Genomic DNA, 20,483 nt, shown 5'->3' on the forward strand with positions numbered 1-20,483 from the left:
CATTATCATAAACCACCTACGGTATAATATGTAAATTAAAAAGCGTAATAATTGAACTAATATCATTTAGACTTAATGTTTATTTTTGTACTTAATAAAAGAATTAATATCATTTAACTTTAATTTTTAATTTTCAAAATTTATGAAAAGATGTAACTTTTTATGCATTAGATAATTTAAAAGTTATTTATTATATAGGAAGTTAAAAATATTCTGAATTTAAAAAAATATTTAATAATAAAATTAAATTTGTTTAAAATGGTAGAGAGAGACATAAAGAAAAAGAGAAAGTTGAAACTTTCTAACCAATTACAAAGAATCATCACCATCAAAGTTATTAAATTTGACTATATTAAGTAAGGAATAAAAAACGAACCAAAACCATAAATCTAAAAATTTTTTGTTCTCTTTATATAGTGTTTCACTTTAAATACTATTCACTTTTTATGAATAGTATTTAAATGACGAACAAAATAATAATAAGATTTACATTAGATTATGAAAATTAATTTCATCCTTATAATATTATGGAATTATTTCAAAACATGTAAAATGAAATAATAAAATATAGTTTAATTGATGTGCACAATAAAATAAATGTGAAATTTATAAAATAGTAGTCAACTATGAATAGCAAAGAGTGCCTTCTGTCAGGTACTATATTAAACTATGACTTAAGTTTATAATTATTAATTAAAAAACTTACAATTATGTACTAGTTTTTATTATTTTAGTTGAAAATAATATATTTTGATATTTTTTAGGATTATTGACATCAAATTTTGGGCAAAAATTTTGAATGCTTTATGTCTTAATTCTTTAAGTAAAACTTCAACAACTCATAAAAGTTATCAGAATAGATAGTTATAAATCAAAGTGATAAACAAGATTAAAAGTTACGATAATGATATTTGGTGATAATTAATAACAACCAGGTCAAGAAAAGGTGGATAGAGAAGAAAACAATGAGAAAGAAAAACAAGGTAATATAACAGTGGCCATGAAACAATAACAGATATGTGTATAGAAAATAATATATAGTAAGAGAAAGAATAATATTTGATATAGTAAGGGGATATAATAGAAATATAAATTAATAATTTTAAAAAATAATAAAACTAAAGATAATTTAAAAAATTAAATATAAAATTAAAAAAGATTATTAATTAGAATTATGCAAAAAAATACAGAGTGTTTTGAATATAAATTTTTATCTCTACTTTAAATTAAATACTACTAAAAATAAATAAATAAACTTAATAACCTTTATAAATAGTTAATTATAAATAATATTTTTAAATTTTTATTTTAATTTTGTTACAAATAATAATAACATAATAAATTTGTTTAATATCTTATTTAATTTTAATTTATAAATTTTATAGGTTCTAAAAATTAAATAACTTATAAAATTTTTATTTTTGTTTTTAAATTTTTTTATTCTTAATGTTTAAATTATGTTATCAAATTTATAATTTTAAAAATAAAATTATAAAAATTAATCTCTTAAAAATAATAGAAAAACGGTAGGCACTATTAAGTGTGGGTGTTCAAATTTAAACCGATCTAAATTAAATCGCTCATCCAATCCAATCCAAACTGAAAACCGATTAAAACTGCACTAATTTGGATTTGGTTAAATTCTATTGTTTGCAAACCGCTTGATAGGATCGAATTTTGAATCTATTTTTCATAACCAGTCCAATCTAATCCAAACTGCACAATATGCTATAATATTATTATTTTATTATTATATTTACCATTATACTTATAACACGTTCAATTTATTATATATTTTTATATTATTCATGTATTAATATTATTATTATTATTTAATAAATATTTTATGTTTAAAATGTGATTTATTTATTTATTTTAACTAGAGGTAAATACCAAATCGGTACCCGAAAGATTTTGGCGCTGACAAAATAGTACTTGACTTTTGTTATTGACAAAATAGTCCCTAAAAAATTTTAGAATTTGACAAGCGTATCTCCGAGCTCGCCAGAGCAAATATCTGACAAGCACAATGTTGACATAGCCACCGTATTCTGGTAACCTGGCAAACCATTCCCCAAACCTTAATTCCTTCCTCAAAACGTAGACTCCCCTTCCATCTCCCTCCCTATCACATCTCCTTTCCCTCTCCCTCCCCAACACACACTCTCCCCTCCCTCTCTTTCTCCATTGCAGCCCTTCCCCTACCCAATGCAAACTCCCTTTCGATCGCAGTCCCCTTCCCTCTCTCTTTCCATCGCAACTCTTCTCCCCAACGCACACTTTCCTTTCCCTCTGCCTCCCTAATTGCAGCAGCAAAAGTAACAATAACAGCAAAAATAACACCATCAAAATTTCAAACAAAACCAACAGAAGAACCTGCACATTTAGAACCTAACCTTACTTGTTTCTCTTTCTCTCTTTTTTCTCTTTCCTTCTTTCTCTTCTCAGAGGACCATAACAATAACAATAACAATAACAATATTCATTCACACATAGACATTTACACAAATACATAATATGCATACATAAATATAAAGAAAGGCTAAGGAGTTGAGGGGATGCGGCTCTTCCAGACCTTGTTGAGACTCCGATTGTAGTGGCGGTGGTCTTTGATGATGCTCTTGCAGTTGAGATTGCTGTTGTTGTTGAGATTGTTGCTCCGATGGAGAGAGAGAGCGAAGCGTATGTTGGGGTTGTTGTTGTTGCTTGATATTGATGTTGAGATGATTGTTGTTGTGAGTGGTGATGTTGAGAGAGGGAGGGGGAAGTATGCTTTGGGGAGGGGGGAAGTATGCTTTGGGGAGGGAGAAGGAGGGGGAATGTGCGTTGGAAAGGGGGTGTGATGGGGAGGGAGAGGAAATGGGGGCTGCAATGGGAAAGAAGAGGGAGGGGTTGCATTGGGTAGGGGAGGGCTGTAATTGGGAGGGAGATGGAGGGGGAGTCTGCGTTGGGAAGAAGGTATTCGGATTTGAGGGATGGTTTGTCAAGGCACTAGAATATGGTGGCCATGTCAATATTGTATTTGTCAGAGGTTTGTTGGCGAGTTTGGAGACACGCTCGTCAAATTTTAAAATCTTTTAGGGAGTCAGGTACTATTTTATCAACGCCAGAATCTTTCGGGTACCGATTTGGTATTTACCTTTTTTAACTAACCTATAATTTTATTTATATTGTTATATTATCATTGGTTTTTAAGATATCACTTAGACTTGATTATTGATTATTTAAAATTTGATGTTGAGACTTGTTATATATATTTAATTTTTTTAATTTATAAAATTGTAATTCAATTGCTTAAAATTAAATCGGATTGAATCGGATTTTTTTTTTAAAAAGTCATCTAATCCATCGTAAGTAAAATTAGTGTTCAAATCAAATGAGTTTTTAATTCAAAACCGATCCAATCTGCACCACAAAAACCTCTACTATTGAGCCACTAGTATATATAATTCCAGTTCCAAAAATTTAAAAGGAAAACTATATATAATTGCTCATAAAAATTGCTGGAGCAACTTTTGATAATAATGTAAATAATAACAAATCTTTTGGTTTCGAATTTGGCAAGGTCTGAGCCTATCGCTCACTAGAGACATTTGATGAAATTTCTAAACAGGTAACAAGGACATAAAATAGCGAAGCTCCATCTCAAGTAGTCTGTACGGTACATCCTACTTCTTTCTTCTCCAGCCTGAATTTTCAAAAATATAAACTCTCAATATAAACACTTAGTTTTGTTGTTTGATAAATCAAAAAAATAATATATTTTTATTTGTAATTTTTAAAAGATAAAAGTATTTTTAAAAGTACATAAAAATATTTAAAAACAATTTATATTTATTAAAATTAAAAATTTTAACATATATAATTAGTTTTTAAGTTTAATTTTTATATTTACATTTATTATAATATTTTTAAATTTTAAAAATTATTTTATTTAAATATAATTATCATTATTTGTATTTATTAAAAATTATTTTTAACTTAATTTATTAATAAATATAAATATTATACTTTTTTAAAAAATTATACTTTAAAAGTTAGTATTTTAAATTAGCTTTGAAAAGTAAAACTTTACCCGGCTCTCTTCAGCTCAAAAGCTTTACCGGGGCAAATCTTCCTCTTCAGCTGGACCATGACTGAACTCAACCCACTTCTTTGTTTTGCATAATTTTATGAAGAAAAAGAAACCAATCCCGGCTACAGTCATAACACCACTGACCAAATAAACAGTCTTAGTGGCGATAACCATTATGAGCACCAAAAACCCTGAAGGAACCAAACACATGAGAACCAGCAGCGGAAACTTCATTGGTATCTTATAAGGCCTCTTCAGATTCGGTGACTTCCACCTAAGCCAAAGAAAAGAAGCGAACTCCAACAACATTCCCAAACTATACAATAAATTAGCCGAATTAATAATGTCAGTAAAAGCCATGGAAGAAACCGCAAGTGCTATCACCATTGAAATCAAGATCCCCAGCCACGGAGTGTTGAACCACTTAGACCTAACACCGAAGAATCTCGGAATGATCCCGATCTCAGCCATTCCAAGTACCTGGAAAGCGCTGCTGCTCAATTGGGCCTCGAAAAGCCCAATTGTTGACAGCACTGCGCCCACCTCGATCCAAATCTTGAGCCACTTCCCCGCAATCATCTCCGCAGCCTGGGCATGGAAGCCTGTTTCCCATTGACTCTGGTCAACGGAAACAGCTCCAATAACCGCAAACAACGGAATGATATACGCAACGCAGGTGAAGATAACGGAAACGAGAAGAGCCAAAGGGAAAGTTTTGTGTGGCTTATCAACTTCCCCTGCCAAAGTGCTAACGCTATCCCAAAAGTTCAGGTTCCAAAAAAGTGTGTTGAAATATAAATTCCAGTCTCTCGAGACTCCTTTCTGCCCCAAACTGAGCCACCTGTGAGGTTGAATCTTGGGAATGGCGATGAGAGATAAGAGAACGAAGGGGAAGAGGGAAACCAGACCGAGCAAAACGGCGGCGTATCCGACGATGGTGATACCCGTGTAGTTGAGAAAGGAGAGGACAAGGGTGGACCCAACGACTGCCACGTGGCGGGGCCAGCCGGATGACAAGACCGGGAAGAGCTTCTGGATGTAGTCGACGCAGAGGGCGGGGAACGATGCGATGTTGATGACGCCGCTGAGGAACTTCCATGTGCCCATCATTGAGCCCATGAAGGGCCCGAAGGCCCGTTCGGCCCACAAGACGAAGCCACCGTTTCCCGGGTACGCGGTTGAGAGCTCGGCGGTTATGAGGGCTTCCGGGACGCTCCATATGAAGGGGAAGATGAGGTAGCCCAGGAGGGCTATGAGTGGGCCGGCGGCTTGGACGGCGGGCTCTTCACCGTAGGGCCCACCAGCGACCTCAAAGTAGATGAGGAATATTAGAGGGACGAGGGTGAGCTTCTTGGGGATCTTAGCGGTGGTTGTGGAAGGAGAGGGAAGGTGTTCCTCTTTTTCTTCTTCTTGTGTCATTGTGAAGGGTTTACTGAACTGTGTTGTGTTGTGTCACTATTGTTGGAAACTAACGAAACAAAAAGAGACGTAGACGGAACAGACCCTGTTTTGTGCTGAGGTGACCATTGTGTGGACTGTGCGAGTTTGGAGATTTTAGGTGGGAGGAGGACGAGGGAGAGAGAGTCAGATTCTCAGATAGATAATGTGATTAGGGTCTGTTCCGTATTTAATGATTGGTGTAAAGATAAACCACAAAAAAATTTTTAAAATGATCTTTTATTCAGCTTTTTTAAAAAAATAAAAGATAAATAACTTCCTTAATTTTTGAAATAATCGATATCGTGAGAGGGGATATAAAAAATAAAATAATATATTTTTAAATTTAAAGGCTAAACAAATGTTAAAATTTAAAAATATTATAAAAGATATAAATTTAAACGTTAAATTTAAAAATTAGTTAATATATGCATTTATATTAAATTTTAAAATTTTAAAAAGTTTAAACTAATTTTAAAAAGTTCTAAATTTAATTGTTTTTAAAAGTATTTCAATTTTTTAAAAATTAAAAGTACAAACGCAATTTTTTTATTTATTAAATACAAAATAAAAATTTATATTTTAAAAAGTACAAATATTTTTTTAAAAAAGAGTAAACATTCAACCCGATCCTTGTCTATTTTCATAAAGGACAAAGCGATTTCTATCCAAAAAAAGGAATACTTGGACCCTTAATTTTTTAATTTTGGGACAATACGATTTCTATATTAAAAAATATTTAAATAATAATAAAAATTGTTTTTGTGGGAGGTTTTATTTGTATTTTGTGGGGGTTTTAAACCTCCACAAATTATTAATTAAGTTTGTTTTTGAAAATTTTCTTTACCAATGATGGTTAAGTGAAAACAACTATCAATGAAAATGATGACAAAAAAAATAATAATTGTAGTACAAATACTTTTTAAAAGAAAAAAATAACATCGAATAAGAAATGAAAAACGAAAACTTTAATGTTGATAATATTGGTATTAGTGATGATGACGATAGAGGAGATAATGATGTTGATAAATCAATAAAAATAATAGAAGTAGGAGCGATAATAATGAGAGTAAAGAAGGTAGTGGTAGTAGTGAAAGTAATTAGCTATATTATTGAAAATAATTTTGTGAAGATTTAAAACCCCCACAAAATACAAATAAAACCCCCACAAAACTAATTTTTATTATTATTTAAATAAGTTTTTTAACAGAGGAATCGTATTGTCCCAAAATAAAAAAGTTGAGGGTCGAAGTGTCCATTTTTTTGAACAAAAATCACTTTATCCTTCATGAAAATAGACAATGACTAAATTGAGTGTTTACTCTTTAAAATTTTTTATCAAACCAAATTTTACTAGTACCATAACTCAACCAACAAGCAAGAAAAATCATTGAGAGAGGTCCAACAAGCAACTTTATGTTTGAAATTTAAAATTTGTTTGACGTCAATTTTTTTAAAACAGACTTCCACTTTATTTGGAAATAAATCCTATTAAATGTACTTTACCCATCGAAAAATTAAGCTTACATGGCAAGTTTTTTTAGTGACATTTCAAGAGTTATTTGAGCCGGCACTGTTAAAATAGTTAATTATAATATTATAGTGTATCTAAGTTGAGTCAAATTATGTTAGTCTAAATGTATTTTTGCAGAATTAATTTTACTTAAAATTAGATTGATATTAATGTAATTTATATTCGAATATTTTTTATCAAACATAATTTAAAAAAAAATAATTAAATGATATTAACCAAAATCATATTAAAAAGTATGTTACTAAAAACACATAATTTATATTGTTTGTATATCACTTTTGTAATCTATTTTTTATAAAAAAAAATATATTTCAAAAAGTATAAAAAACATAAATATTTTTTATACTTAACAGACTTACGCTTAAAAAAACATAATTTCTATTTTGTGATTTAAAAAATAACAAATTATATATGTGAAAGTTTAAGAAGGAATAAAATTAGGTGAGTTATATGGTACAGATTAATGAATACAAATTGAATGATTTGTTGACAAGTGGCAAGAAGCTTGCTTGGAGGGAACAGGCTTGGCAGAATTTTGTAAACCTGTCTCCCTTAATTGTGGAAATTGTAGCCAGCTAATGAAAACAGGGTAGAAGAAAAAAAGTTAACAGAATCCCAACTGGATTTACGGAACTGGGCTGGACCATTATTGTTTTGTTTTTTGTTTTGGGCATCATTGGTGGCAGCAGGAATGGAAAGAAGTGGCTTTGTGGTACGTCTACAATGTCCGCAAACGATGAGGTGGGATTTGGGTTGGGTTGGAAGGGAATTTGGTTCGGTTTATTTTGTTTGGGCTTAGCCCAAGACTGGTAAAACGTAATAGGTTTAAAGAGAATGTAGCAGCTGCCGTTCTATAACAAGGAGAACCCTAACCCCAGTTCATCACACCTAGAATCAGAAACGTCGACCCCTTCTAACGTATGTAACAGTCCGGGCTTTAAGGTAACTCCTCGCCCTTGTCGTTTGGTATTTCAGAAGTGTGAATTTGTGCGTTATTTATATTATAACGCCGCTGTGTGTTGCTGTGATTCATTGTTTGATTAATTGTGAGGCGGGGCTTGAGTGGAGGAGAGATCTGGATTACCTCAGAACAAAGACACCGTGGGATAATGAGGAAGAGATCCGGAGCTTTGATGAGGGCGATTACCCTTGGGATACGCACTGAAGAAGGATTTGCGTAGGTGGCGTACAGTAGAACTGAAAAAAAGGTACGTTGAACCACCAATATTTCTTCAGATATGTTAATTTTGGTAATGAAGGAGGTGAAAGTTTGGTCCAATTCATGTATTTTTTTATTTTATATACTTATTTTTATTATAGGCTGTTGTTGTTCTGTAGGCGATGAGTGATGCAGACCCTAACCGATATTGTGTTGTTGGTGCTTTGTTACTTTAATTAGATACGAACTGAGAGTTTATTGTTGAAAAATCCAGGTAAACTGACAAGTTCTATATTGTTCTGGGGACTATATTATTTATAAGTTAGAGAATCAATTCTAAACCTAAATTTATGTAAATACCTTGCTTTTAAAATACTTATAATATATTTTCGCATGTATGAATTGCAATGAGTCACCTTGATGCTTGCATGTTGTGTAATTGAGAAGGCAATAGATTAGTTTGGAAAAAAAGTAAAGTTGAATATCTACAATTAATTAATGTAAGGGTAGTCTTGGGTGATGGAATGGAACATAAAAAGAAGGTTCTGTGCCAGGGGAATTGCATTATAGAAGCAGTTTTTACGAATCATAATTTTTATTGGTTTTGGATTTTCTGTCCATGTTCATCAGCTGATTGATTATTGATAGTCCTATCTAATTGGATTTTCTATTTTTGATTGCTTTTCCGGTCCCCCTGCTTTGTAATGCTTCGCCTCTGCCCTGACAGTATCATGGAATGAGCAATTTAACACAGAAGAGCAGCTCCAAAATTGATTAGGCGGCTCGTGGTTCCCTCGTTCTATACCTCTTCACGAATCGGTTATTAATATAGTAACTTTTGTTGGGTATAAAGCTATCCTGGATTACAATAAATTTTTTCATTTCGAACTCCAATTAATAGTTTCTTGACAAAAAAAAAAATCACTCAGAACTTGGTTAAATTGCATTCATTCCAGTTCAACTTAGTACATGAATAAAAAGTCGTTAGAACAGAGAATACTGGTGTATTGTATAGTTTTCTGTGCCTGTTGTTAGTAATTAGTTGAGTACGTGCTGCCGTAAAGTCGGATAATTTTAAAGGATTGTTGGAGAGGGCTGTCTGGTCCGATATCGATGATGGTATCAGCTGGGAAAGGAATAAAAGTAAAATGGAGTAAGAAAGAAGATGTTAGTGTTTGGTTTAATGAATGTTGGTACGGAATTGTAAAGTCATTGGGTTTAAGGCGTGGGTATTTTGTGATTTTTAAGTGTAACGGATGATCTAAATTTAAGTTCCCGGTGATCCATTCGAGTGGCTCGGAGCTTGATTATTCGAGTTTCATAAGTTTCCATGATGATCACCACCTTGTGGGAAATAATTTTCCGAGTCATATGGAAAATAATTTGCATTATGGAAACGTCTTAAACTTGAGTATTCAATCTCTGAAGCACTCGAACAGATCACCACGAGATTAAATTTAGATCCACCGTTATACTTAAAAATTACAAAATATTCATGCTTTAATCTGTATAGCTCGACAACTCCGTGCCAAGCTGCATTCAACCAAACACTCTCATCTTCTTTCTTGATCCATTTTGCTTTTATTCCATCCGCGGCTGAAAAATCCAACGATATTGGATTTGATAGTCCTTTCCAGTAATTTTTTTTTGAAAAAATGACGGGGAAGATTGTAGCCGGCAACAGAAGATTAAATATTAACCGGATGGATGATGATGTTTGTTTTTTCTTTGTTGAGGGAATATTAAATTGAATTTTACTCGGAAAAAAAATTGTTACATAGAATTTTTGAAGGAAATATTTAATACGAGTGATGTTAATTTCTTACCCCGATTGTTGACGAGGGCATGGAGGAGGATGGGGGAAACAATAGGCTGTGTGCGCAAAGTTGGTGTTACAGGAAGCAGCAGAAGAACAACAAGATTTGCCGTAGACGTTGCAAACAATACGTCCATGTCCGCCTAAAAATGGTTATCATTCAATTGCTTACTTGGAGGGGAATTCCGAATCTAGCTGTATCATTAAAGTTTTATTCAAAGCAGCCTCTGAGCATGGTTTCATTTTTTTATGTGATATGTGCGGAGACTGTGTTGCGGTCATACCGGTATCTGCAACAACAACTGAAAGGCAAGATGAGTTTTGGAGTAAAGCCTGTTCTGTTCAAATAGATAAATATCCCAGGCCTCTGTGCTGAGGACAGTTACCCCCTCAGTTTGTAATTTTTGGTGGTGCTGTTTGTTTGTAATTTACATCCTCGCACATTCTTCAGCAGCTCATCATTGTTGCCTTTGAGGTGGAATGACATTCATACCTGCGACGAGGACCAAACCAGAACAACAGCAACTTCTGAATGCGCCTGCAGCGGAAGCGTCAACTGCCAGACGAAGTCAACGCGGGCTACGAGATGAATCCGTTCAACAATTTCACCGGCTTATATTTCAATCAATAGGGACGGGGAGGAGGGACCAAGAAAGAAGTCGCCAATAGCTTCAATGCATGTGGGGAGGCAAGATGGGAGGTGAGGTTCAAAATCACCACGAAGCAGGAGAAGGAGCTTCTTCAAGGCATTGGCAAGCGCAGTCCAAGGAGAATGAAATGACATGCGTGTTAGAGAGAGGTCGCAGTCATTGCGAAGAGGCACAAACGGTCACCACTGAACACGAGCAACAGACTGATCGACTCAGGGTAGGCGCGGCATGGGCGACCTCAAGAAGGCAGTACCTGAGGATTCCGATTGTGGCCACGGTTGACGATCCAAGTGCCTGATTTTGCCATGCAGCAAACGATGTAAAGCTTCAGAAGACCGAGGAAGGGAGGTTTGGGGCTGTTAGGGAAGGGCAGGTCTCTGCGCGGGTACTGGGTAGTGCTTCGGGTCGGGCTGGGTTCTATTTGTGTGGGCTGGGTCAATTCTTTGGTCTAAGGCCATGTCCAAAAACACAAACAAACAAAAAAACCTTGGTTTACTGGCTCAGCCACCCGTAACATAAAGCAGGAAACAAGCCCTGCAACAAATCAGCCAGGTGTCCATCTCATACTCATTAAAAGAAAATATCTGTAAATTTGTATCAAATAGTATCTGTACTATAGATTGACCCATAAAATTAATAATATTATTTATTTACATTAAAATTATAGCATTTATGTGGCTTATTCAAAACAATATAAATATTATTTAAAAATAAGTTAAATTTTGTGAGTTATAGCTAATTGACATCTACTTTAGCGTTCATTTTAAAAAAGAATTACAATAAAAGATAGAATATACTTGATTGAAGAGTATTTAAATATAAATTTAAATTATAAGATTTTTAAATATGTTTTAATAATAATTTTATTTAATATTAATTATAATTTATTTTATAATTTATTTGAGAAATAATTTTGTATTATAAAATTTTAAAATTATTACGAAAACATTTGAAATCATTTCTTTAATAATCATTATGTAGGGTGTTTTTTTTCTTTTTTATTCACTTCTTGTTAAACATTTTGTTAAAATCCTTTTTTATTACGACATAGTTTGGGTCGGACTAATCAGAATCCATTACACAATCCGAATCCATAACTTGCACATAAGCGCAGATAAAAGCATCATCTTCTTCGTGTGTGTTTGGATTGTGGTTGGTTAAACTGAAGTTTGAATAAAAGTGATTTTATAAAATTGATTTTAGATAAAAATAAATTTGTGTCAATATGATTTATGTTTGGCAATTCTATACTAAAATTGATTTTGATAAAATAAATATTGTTTGAATAATATTACTCAAAATCACTTTTAGATAAATAATTACTAAAAAGAGCATGACATTAAATTATAATATTATTTTATATATATATTTAATTTTTTTATATTTTTTTCTTATATATTTTTATATAATATATTTTTAGTATTTTTATTACTTTTTTTTAGTACGCTATGATTTTTTTACTATGATTATTATTTATGGTTAATTTTTTGTTTAATTTTTTTACTTAATGGAAATAATAAATTATATTATAAAAAAATAATAATAAATATAATGCACAAAAATTACCATTATAAAAATATATAATGTCAAATAAAAATTAGTAAAAAATATAAATAATAAATAATAAAAAAACTCATGTAAAGAAAAATAATAAGAATTTTATAAATAATATAATAATATATATATAGAGGATAAAGTTGGTAATAAAAAATAAAGGTTAAATGTTAATGGCTAAAAGCCAGTTAGTACAACGTAAAAACTAGAAATTTTTGCTTCTTGTAAACGTGGTTTTGTAACCAGAATCACTTATACGTTTATAGATAGAAAAATTAGTCAAACAAAAAATAAAAGCGTTCAAGAAGTTGTAACGTATTTTTCCTCGTTCATCGACGATTCATGGTATCCATTGCTGTCTTCGATGTCTGCTGCGTAGACCGCCTTTAATAACCGCCACGAAGACAGATGGAATACCCTAGCAAGATGTCATGCCTCCCGAGTCATCGCTCCTGATCCTTGAACTGTAGATCTTCAACGCTGAAACACTGTCACACTCTAACTCTTCGCAATTCCTTGAAAGCTCATTTTGAGAATCTGCCCTAAGTTGCCGCTTGGACTATATTCTCCACTGCGAGTGCCGCTTCCCTGCAGAATTTCGATGACTGCAAAGCTTGGACTATATTCACGTTAAAACCCTTTTTTTTCTGGTTTCTCTCATTTGTTGGGGCTAGTAATATTTCATTTTTCATGTTTTTGTTGTCCTACTCAACAGCCCTCACTACAAGACTCAATTTTTAGCATTTACTTTTCAATCTCGCCCTTACAGTAACAATGGATGAGTTACCGTACCAATGTGATTCTCCCTGCTAATTAAACAAACTTCCTTTCAAAATTCATTTTTCACATGTCACACATTTACTAGTGGGTCAAGAGCATTGTATTTTTATGAAGAAAATTCTTTTTTTATTATTATAGGCATGGCTATAATTCTATAAATATTTTTTCGGTTTCTTTTATTACTGTATGCATTATTCTTATTATTTCTCATAATTTTTCATTAATAATTTCAGTACGTTTTTCAACTTTTTTTTGTTAGTTCTTTTATTTTGGAATCCTGGTCATTTTTTATTTTTGGTTTAGATAAATTGAAAGGACTATTAATTTTAGATTCTTTAATTCAAAATTTTGTTGAAAAAGAATTTTTTTGAATCTCTTATCAAAAGAAGGTATATTTTGGTATTTTTATTTTGATAATTTTTTAAAATAATTCATCAACATAAATTTTTTTATCAAAGTTAGAGAGATTCGAATCCACAACCTCTTATATGAGTATAAAAAAAATTATGTCATTTGAGTTAAAATTCATTGACAATACAAATTTTTTTTATTATGTGGTCTATTGGATTTATAATTCTTTTATCACAAATTGCTGTGCTTATAGATAAATTAATACCTTTTATATATGTTGATTTTTGTATCGTACTAATATGAATCCATCCAATTTTAGATTTTTCTAAAACTCTTTAATTTTTCAATTTATTTATTAATAAGTGTAATATCAACTTTGGATAGAATTTTTCATAACCTTATCATTCTTGCCTTTATTTTTTAAACTTTTTCATCACATAACCTTATATTAGATATGAAAAATAAAAAATAGAATTAAAATATATCTGAATTATGAATTTTCTAAATGATAAACATGAAAAAATTTATTATTATTCATTATATATATATATATATATATATATGCTAAGTATATACTTTACTATTTTTTTATAGAGATACTTGTCATAATTACGTCAAAATTATGTCATTATATTTTATTATTAATTTTTATGATTAATTTAATGTTGATACTTGCTCAATATATATATTATATACATTAATTATATGATTATTATTCATTATTTGCTTCTCTTATTTTGCCAACTTCTCCCATTTAGCTCTTTTGAAATAATATATTATTATTAATTATAGTTACTTGCTACAATTATAATAAATTTAATTAGAACTGTAAATAAATAAAGAATAATAATGATTGAAAAAGATATTTTTAATAAATTAAATGTGAGAAATAGAAAATAAAAAATTTGATAAAGAATAATAATTATAGGTAAAAATAATGTTTTCATTTTAGAAGAAAAAAAACATATGAGGAATTGTTTAATAACGTGTACCATACACGTGATAATAAATTGTTCAATAACTCGTACTATGTACGTGATAAGGTTGTGATTATAATTTTAAATTATTTTATTGAAATTAATTTGAATTATAATAATTTGATTAATAAAAAAAAGTAACATATTATGCGTTCGTTTTTTCTTAATCTGGTGTTAAGTGTATCAATTTTAATGTAGTTATTAATCATTTTTGTTAATTTACTTTCTTTTTCTAAATTTATTATTGAAATAACAATTATAAATATTCATAATTAAACAAATCACTATATTATAATAATTTACGTTTTATTGCACAATACATGATATTAAGTTTGGCTGGCTTAATACTAGCGAATTATGTATATGAGAGCACTAATGGGTTATCATAGATGATATACGAGTTTTGAGTGAAGCGAATTGTGGGTTTTGGGAACGTTAGAAACTATTTCTCGAGGCTATTCAGTGGTGTGTCTTGAATTCTATACGAGTCGACCTGTTCTTTCATATCCTAACTTGAAGTTCTTGTTTGCTAATCCTTTTGAAAAGTAGTTTGATTTTTTCAACTCTATTCCTTGATTCATATGCATTCTTGCTTGATCTTAATTGCATATGCTTGTTTGAAATCCTTGTGCATCTATCTTTCTCTGTTTGAGTTTTTCTTGATTCACGTATTCTTTGATATAGCTTTGAACTTGTCTTAATGTGTTGTACCTTTTAACTCCAGATTCCGAGTCCATTCTTAGAGAAAGTGTTGATTCAGTTTTTCTCTTATTTAATAGTGATTATAGCTAATTTTGAGATTTTTATAAAAATTGCTGTTGATTAGATATATTTTTATCTATATATGAAACTTTGAAGATTACTTATACGGTTTAACAACTATTTATTCCTAATACCTCGCCTATACTTTTATTGGTTTATGGAACTGCACTTACTTTATATGTAAATTGACTTTCTAATAATTTTACTATAGTTCTAATACACATCTTTATTTGATTATGTATTTTGGTATTCTTCGAAATTCTGGAAAGAAGCCGACTTCTGATACTGCCGGGCCGAGGAAGATCATCCCAACACCACAAGTTTGGGCGATTCCATCTGATCCTGTTCAGCCGACCTCTGGTGCTACCTCCTCTCCTACCATTGTTGGTCCTCTCCCAAAGAGGCAAAAAACTATTGGTACTTATGACTTGAATAGCAAAGATTTTGATGGCGTGGGTTTTGCTACCGAGATGATAGCTCCTCTCGGCAGAATTCCGTTGGACGACGTGTCAATCCTTCATCATCTGGATTTTATTATTAGGAATAGTGTTCGGATGGCCAACATGGGTGCGGCTTTTTCTCGAGTTGTTAGGGAATCCCCTGTCCGTGCTACGAAGGCTTTTCTGGAGGATGCTCGAGATGATTTTGATAGGGTAAGGGAGCTAAAGAATGAATTGGATGCCAAGGTCACAAAGTTGGAAATTGATGTTGAGAAGGAGAAGAGCTGTGCTACAAGGGCGGAGGCGGCTGCTAACTTGGCTGAGGAGGCCGCTAAGAAGTATAAGGAGAGCTATACCCGGACTTACGGTGAGTTGATAGAAACTAAGGAGAGGCTTCAATCTGCCCAAGATGATTATGCCAAGCTTCAGGTACACATGGTGAATAGTATGACTGATATGTTTGAGATCCTGAAGGCTCGGGTCCGAGTTATAGCTCCCGAGGCCGATCTCTCCTTGTTCAGCATGGATAATGTGGTGGAGGATGACAAGATTGTGCCTGGCCCTGATGCTGATGAGGGTCATCCTCTTGTGTCTCCAGGGAAAGCCTCGGCAACTTTAGCTTTTTTCATTCCTTCAGAGGTCGACCCCTCTGAACTTGAGCCCGAGGTGGTGATTCTTAACCGGCCGGATGGAACTGTTGATGTTGTCCTGATCTCGACCATTCCTCCTCCTTCAGCCAAGGATGCTTCTATTGGGGAGAATTTGAATCCTTTATAACTTTTCTGTGTTTGTATTATAGTCCAACTTGTGGAATTTTGAACTTGTTTTTTGTAAATCTTTCTGTGGTTAACTTCTTTGACATTTGGTTGCTTCCTAGCAACTTTATTTTGCAAAAACAAAACACTTTAAACTCTGAGGCTGCCTTTTAGGTGGCCTTTTGAGTCTTTAATGTTTTATTATGATAGCTACATTTTGCTAAATGTTTGGGGTTTTGCTTTTTTGCAACCCTTCGATTTTTGTTTAAGTATTTCCCAGTCTGACCTCCTTTGAGTGAGTTTTCTACCCTTGCCTTTGGGGGTCTTGCCCTGCTTTGACTTGGTGCTGATTAACCTTGTATCAAGTCGGGCAATCTTTGCGGCTTGGTGGATGGGCTTTTAGTGATTTATCTGACAACTTTTTAGTGTTCCTTAAATAGAACTTTTTTAGTTTCGGATGACTTTTCTGTAGCCCTGTTCTGAAGTCGTGCTTTCTTTTGAGCGGAGTTGCATCCCTTTTAAACACTTTTTGAGCCATAAGTTGTTTCTCAACCTTTTTGGCTTTCTCTTTTCTTGAGGTCGTACCTGCGCTCCTCTGACGTCAACCCGTGCGACCCCCTTACCTGAGCTTTTTAGTCATATTCCAACAACTTTTTAGGTAGTGTTCCAAGGGGAACCTTTTCTTTAGTTTGTTTGGATGACTTTTTAGCTCTTGTTTGTGCTCTTGCTTTTTAAGTAGTGTCTTTTTTTTGCAAGACTTGTACTATTATAGCTAGGCACTTTTGTTTCGACTTTTTAGCCTTTCTTTGGCCTTAGCGAGGTGTCTTCATCCCTTTTCAGTGGTCCTTTTCGTTGGTCCGACTTCTCTGTCAGACCTTGTTAAGTTATTTTTAGTAATCTATTTTTAGTCAAACCTCATCAGGTCATTTTCTATGGGTTACTTTTTATAACTTCTTGCATTAATCTGCTTCTATCGCTTTCACCTTGCCGACCTCTTTGTAATCGGGCAATGAATTTGGTGTTCACCTTACAGACCTCTTTGTAATCAGGCGATGAATTTTTGTGTTTTATGAGCTTAGATTAATGCGTCTTGGTAGAAAACTTTTTAGAGAATTGATAACTTTTATTTGAATAATAAATGAAATAAAAACATAAATAAAAATATGAACATACAAGTGCTTACTCTTCTAGGTCGGGTAATTTGGTAGATCTTGCCCTGGCACCTCGTTAAAAAACCTTTGCAGGAAAAAGAGTGCATGTTGACCTAAGATCTTTATTACTTTCTAACTATAGTACCTTCTTAGGTTACAGGCATGCCATGGCCTTGGCAGCTCTCGCCCCTCGAGGTCGGACACCTTGTAGTAACCTTTTCTTAGTACTTCTACTACTCGGTAAGGTCCTTTCCAGTTAGCTGCTAACTTTCCTTCTTCTGATCGACCTGCTCCGATCTCGTTTCGGATTAAGATGAGTTCATTGATGGCGAAGCTTCGTTGGACTACCTTCTGATTATATCTTAAGGCCATTCGTCGCTTTAGTGCTTCCTCTCTAATCCGAGCTTTTTCTCGGACTTCTGGAAGTAGGTCGAGTTCCTCCCTTTGAATTTGGGAGTTGGCCTCTTCATTATAAAGGATCATTCTGGGAGATCCTTCTTTTATTTTCACTGGAATCATTTTCTCCATTCCATAAGCTAGCCGGAAGGGTGATTCTCCTGTGGTTGAATGTGGGGTTGTCCGATATGCCCATAGGACTTGTGGGAGCTCTTCAGCCCAAGCTCCCTTTACGACCTATAGCCTTTGTTTTAACCCGGCCAATATGACTTTATTGGCAGCTTCTGCCTGTCCGTTGGCTTGTGGGTGTTCCATATATGTGAATTGGTGCTTTATTTTCAAGTCAGCTACCAAGTTCCTAAAACCTGTATCGGTAAATTGAGTGCCATTATCAGTGGTAATGGAGTAAGAAATTCCAAACCTTGTGATAATATTTCTATATAGGAATTTCCGACTTCTTTGGGCGGTAGCAGTAGCTAGTGGCTCTGCTTCAATCCACTTTGTGAAGTAGTCTATGGCTATAATGAGAAACTTGACTTGCCCTGAACCTTGGGGAAAGGGTTCGAGGAGGTCAAGTCCCCATTTTGCGAATGACCAAGGTGATGTAACACAGATGAGTTCTTCAGGTGGAGCTATGTGGAAGTTGGCATGCTTCTGGCATGGTGGGCATTTCTTGACGAACTCTGTTGCTTCCTTTTGTAAGGTCGGCCAGTAGAAATCAGCTTGAAGTACCTTTTTTGAAAGCGCTCGTGCTCCCAAGTGGTTGCCGCACATGCCACTATGTACTTCTTCCAAGACTTTCCTTGTATCGAAGGCAGGCACGCATTTTAGGAGGGGTGTTGAAATTCCTCTCCTGTATAGGATGTTTCCCACTATGGTGTAGTACTGTGCTTCTCGTACTAGCCTTTTCACCTCCTTTTTATCTGTGGGAAGTATCTCAGACTTGAGGTAGTTGATTATGGGGGTCATCCATCCTTGATCCTGACCTGATATAGTTAGGACCTTTTCTTCCTCCGAGATTGATGGACTTTGCAATGTTTCTTGGATGAGACTTCTATTATTGTCCCCTGGTTTGGTGTTGGCTAGTTTTGAAAGTGCATCAACTTGGGCATTCTGTTTTTAAGGTATATGTCAGACCTCATATCCTCTGAATTATCTGAGCTGTTCTCTGGGTTTGTCTAGGTATTTTCATGGTGGGATCCTTAACTTGGTAGTTTCCTTCTATTTGTGAAGTGACTACTTGTGAATCATTGAAGATGGTAAGCTTCTGGACTCCTACCTCCCTGGCTAGCCTTAAACCAGCCAGTAGTGCCTCATATTCAGCCTGATTATTTGAGGCAAGGAATTCAAACTTTAGTGATAGCTCGATTTGGGTTCTCTGATCACTTTCGATAATTACACATGCGCCACTCTTGGGTTTGTTCGAGGAGCCGTCTACGTAGAAATTCCATTTTGTAGGAGTTCCTGGGGTGTCAGTGTACTCGGCAATAAAGTCGGCCAGATATTGTGATTTGATAGCTGTCCGAGCTTCATATTTGAGGTCGAATTCAGATAACTCGACTGCCCATTGTAGTATTCTTCCAGCCAGGTCAGTTTTCTATAGGATGCCTTTTATGGGCTGGTTGGTCCGAACTCTGATAGTGTGAGCTTGAATGTATGGTCGGAGACGTCAGGAAGTGAGTATGAGGGCGTAAGCGAACTTTTCTATCTTTTGATAGTTTAATTCAGCCCCTTTTAAAGCGTTGCTAATGAAGTAGATGCATTGTTTCCCACTTTTGTCTTCTCTGACTAGTACTGAGGCTATTGCCCGACTTTTCACTGCGAGGTATAATAGGAGTTCTTCACTTTCCCGTAGTCGGGTGAGAATGGGTGGTTGCCCCAAGAATTTTTTGAAATCTTGGAAAGCTTGTTCGCACTCCTTTGTCCATTGGTGGACGAAATTGTGATTCATATGTTATTGTATTTTGTAAAATTCATTGCTCTTTCTTTCCCTGGCAATGGCGCCAAAAACTTGGTGCCAAAACCATGGTTCACAACTATGTGTGGGCACAACTCCGTTCAACTAACCAGCAAGTGTACTGGGTCATCCAAGTAATACCTTACGTGAGTAAGGGTCGATCCCACAGAGATTGTTGGTATGAAGCAAGCTATGGTCACCTTGTAAATCTCAGTCAGGCGGATTATAATTTATTATTGGGTTTTCAAAAATAATAAATAATAAGCAGGAAATAAAGATAAAGTTACTCATGTAATTCCATGGTGGGAATTTCAGATAGGTGTATGGAGATGCTGTGCTCCTCCTGAATCTCTGCTTTCCTACTTCTTCCTTCTTCCTTCTCATCACTCCTTTCTATGGCAAGCTGTATGTAGGGCATCACTGTTGTCAATGGCTACTTCCCATCCTCTCAGTGAAAATGGTCCAAATGCTCTGTCACAGCACGGCTAATCATCTGTCGGTTCTCAATCAGGTTGGAATAGAATCCCTTGGTTCTTTTGCGTCTGTCACTAACGCCCAGCCTTCAGGAGTTTGAAGCTCGTCACAGTCATTCAATCCCGGAATCCTACTGGTGCACGAAATTGTGATCACTACAACTTCGCACAACTAACCAGCAAGTGCACTGGGTCGTCCAAGTAATACCTTACGCG

The 20,483-nt window shown here is 34.0% G+C and overlaps 1 protein-coding gene and 1 long non-coding RNA gene across 3 annotated transcripts; one reads left to right on the forward strand and one right to left on the reverse strand.

Moving 5' to 3' along the window:
- Positions 1-3,399: 3,399 nt before the first annotated feature.
- Positions 3,400-5,676, reverse strand: LOC130967764 (probable polyamine transporter At3g13620). Its single transcript, XM_057892767.1, has 2 exons — positions 4,076-5,676; positions 3,400-3,688 (listed from the first exon to the last, which is right to left on the reverse strand). The coding sequence occupies exon 1, from the start codon at positions 5,492-5,494 to the stop codon at positions 4,100-4,102; it is 1,395 nt and encodes a 464-aa protein (XP_057748750.1). The 5' UTR covers positions 5,495-5,676; the 3' UTR covers positions 3,400-3,688; positions 4,076-4,099.
- A 2,210-nt stretch (positions 5,677-7,886) lies between these two features.
- LOC130967874 (uncharacterized) lies at positions 7,887-9,202 on the forward strand. Of its 2 annotated transcripts, none has more exons than XR_009081443.1 (3): positions 7,887-8,254; positions 8,367-8,479; positions 8,933-9,202. It is a non-coding gene; the product is annotated as an uncharacterized LOC130967874 (long non-coding RNA). The 2 variants fall into 2 exon arrangements; XR_009081442.1 differs by having other exon boundaries at positions 7,888-8,254; positions 8,385-8,479.
- Positions 9,203-20,483: the final 11,281 nt, after the last annotated feature.

This window comes from Arachis stenosperma, chromosome 3 (genome assembly GCF_014773155.1).
Source record: "Arachis stenosperma cultivar V10309 chromosome 3, arast.V10309.gnm1.PFL2, whole genome shotgun sequence".
Lineage (NCBI taxonomy): Eukaryota > Viridiplantae > Streptophyta > Magnoliopsida > Fabales > Fabaceae > Arachis > Arachis stenosperma.

Bases quoted from the DNA above. Each gene is read 5' to 3' on its own strand.
- LOC130967764 (XM_057892767.1), bottom strand. From the start codon at position 5,494: ATGACACAAGAAGAAGAAAAAGAGGAACACCTTCCCTCTCCTTCCACA.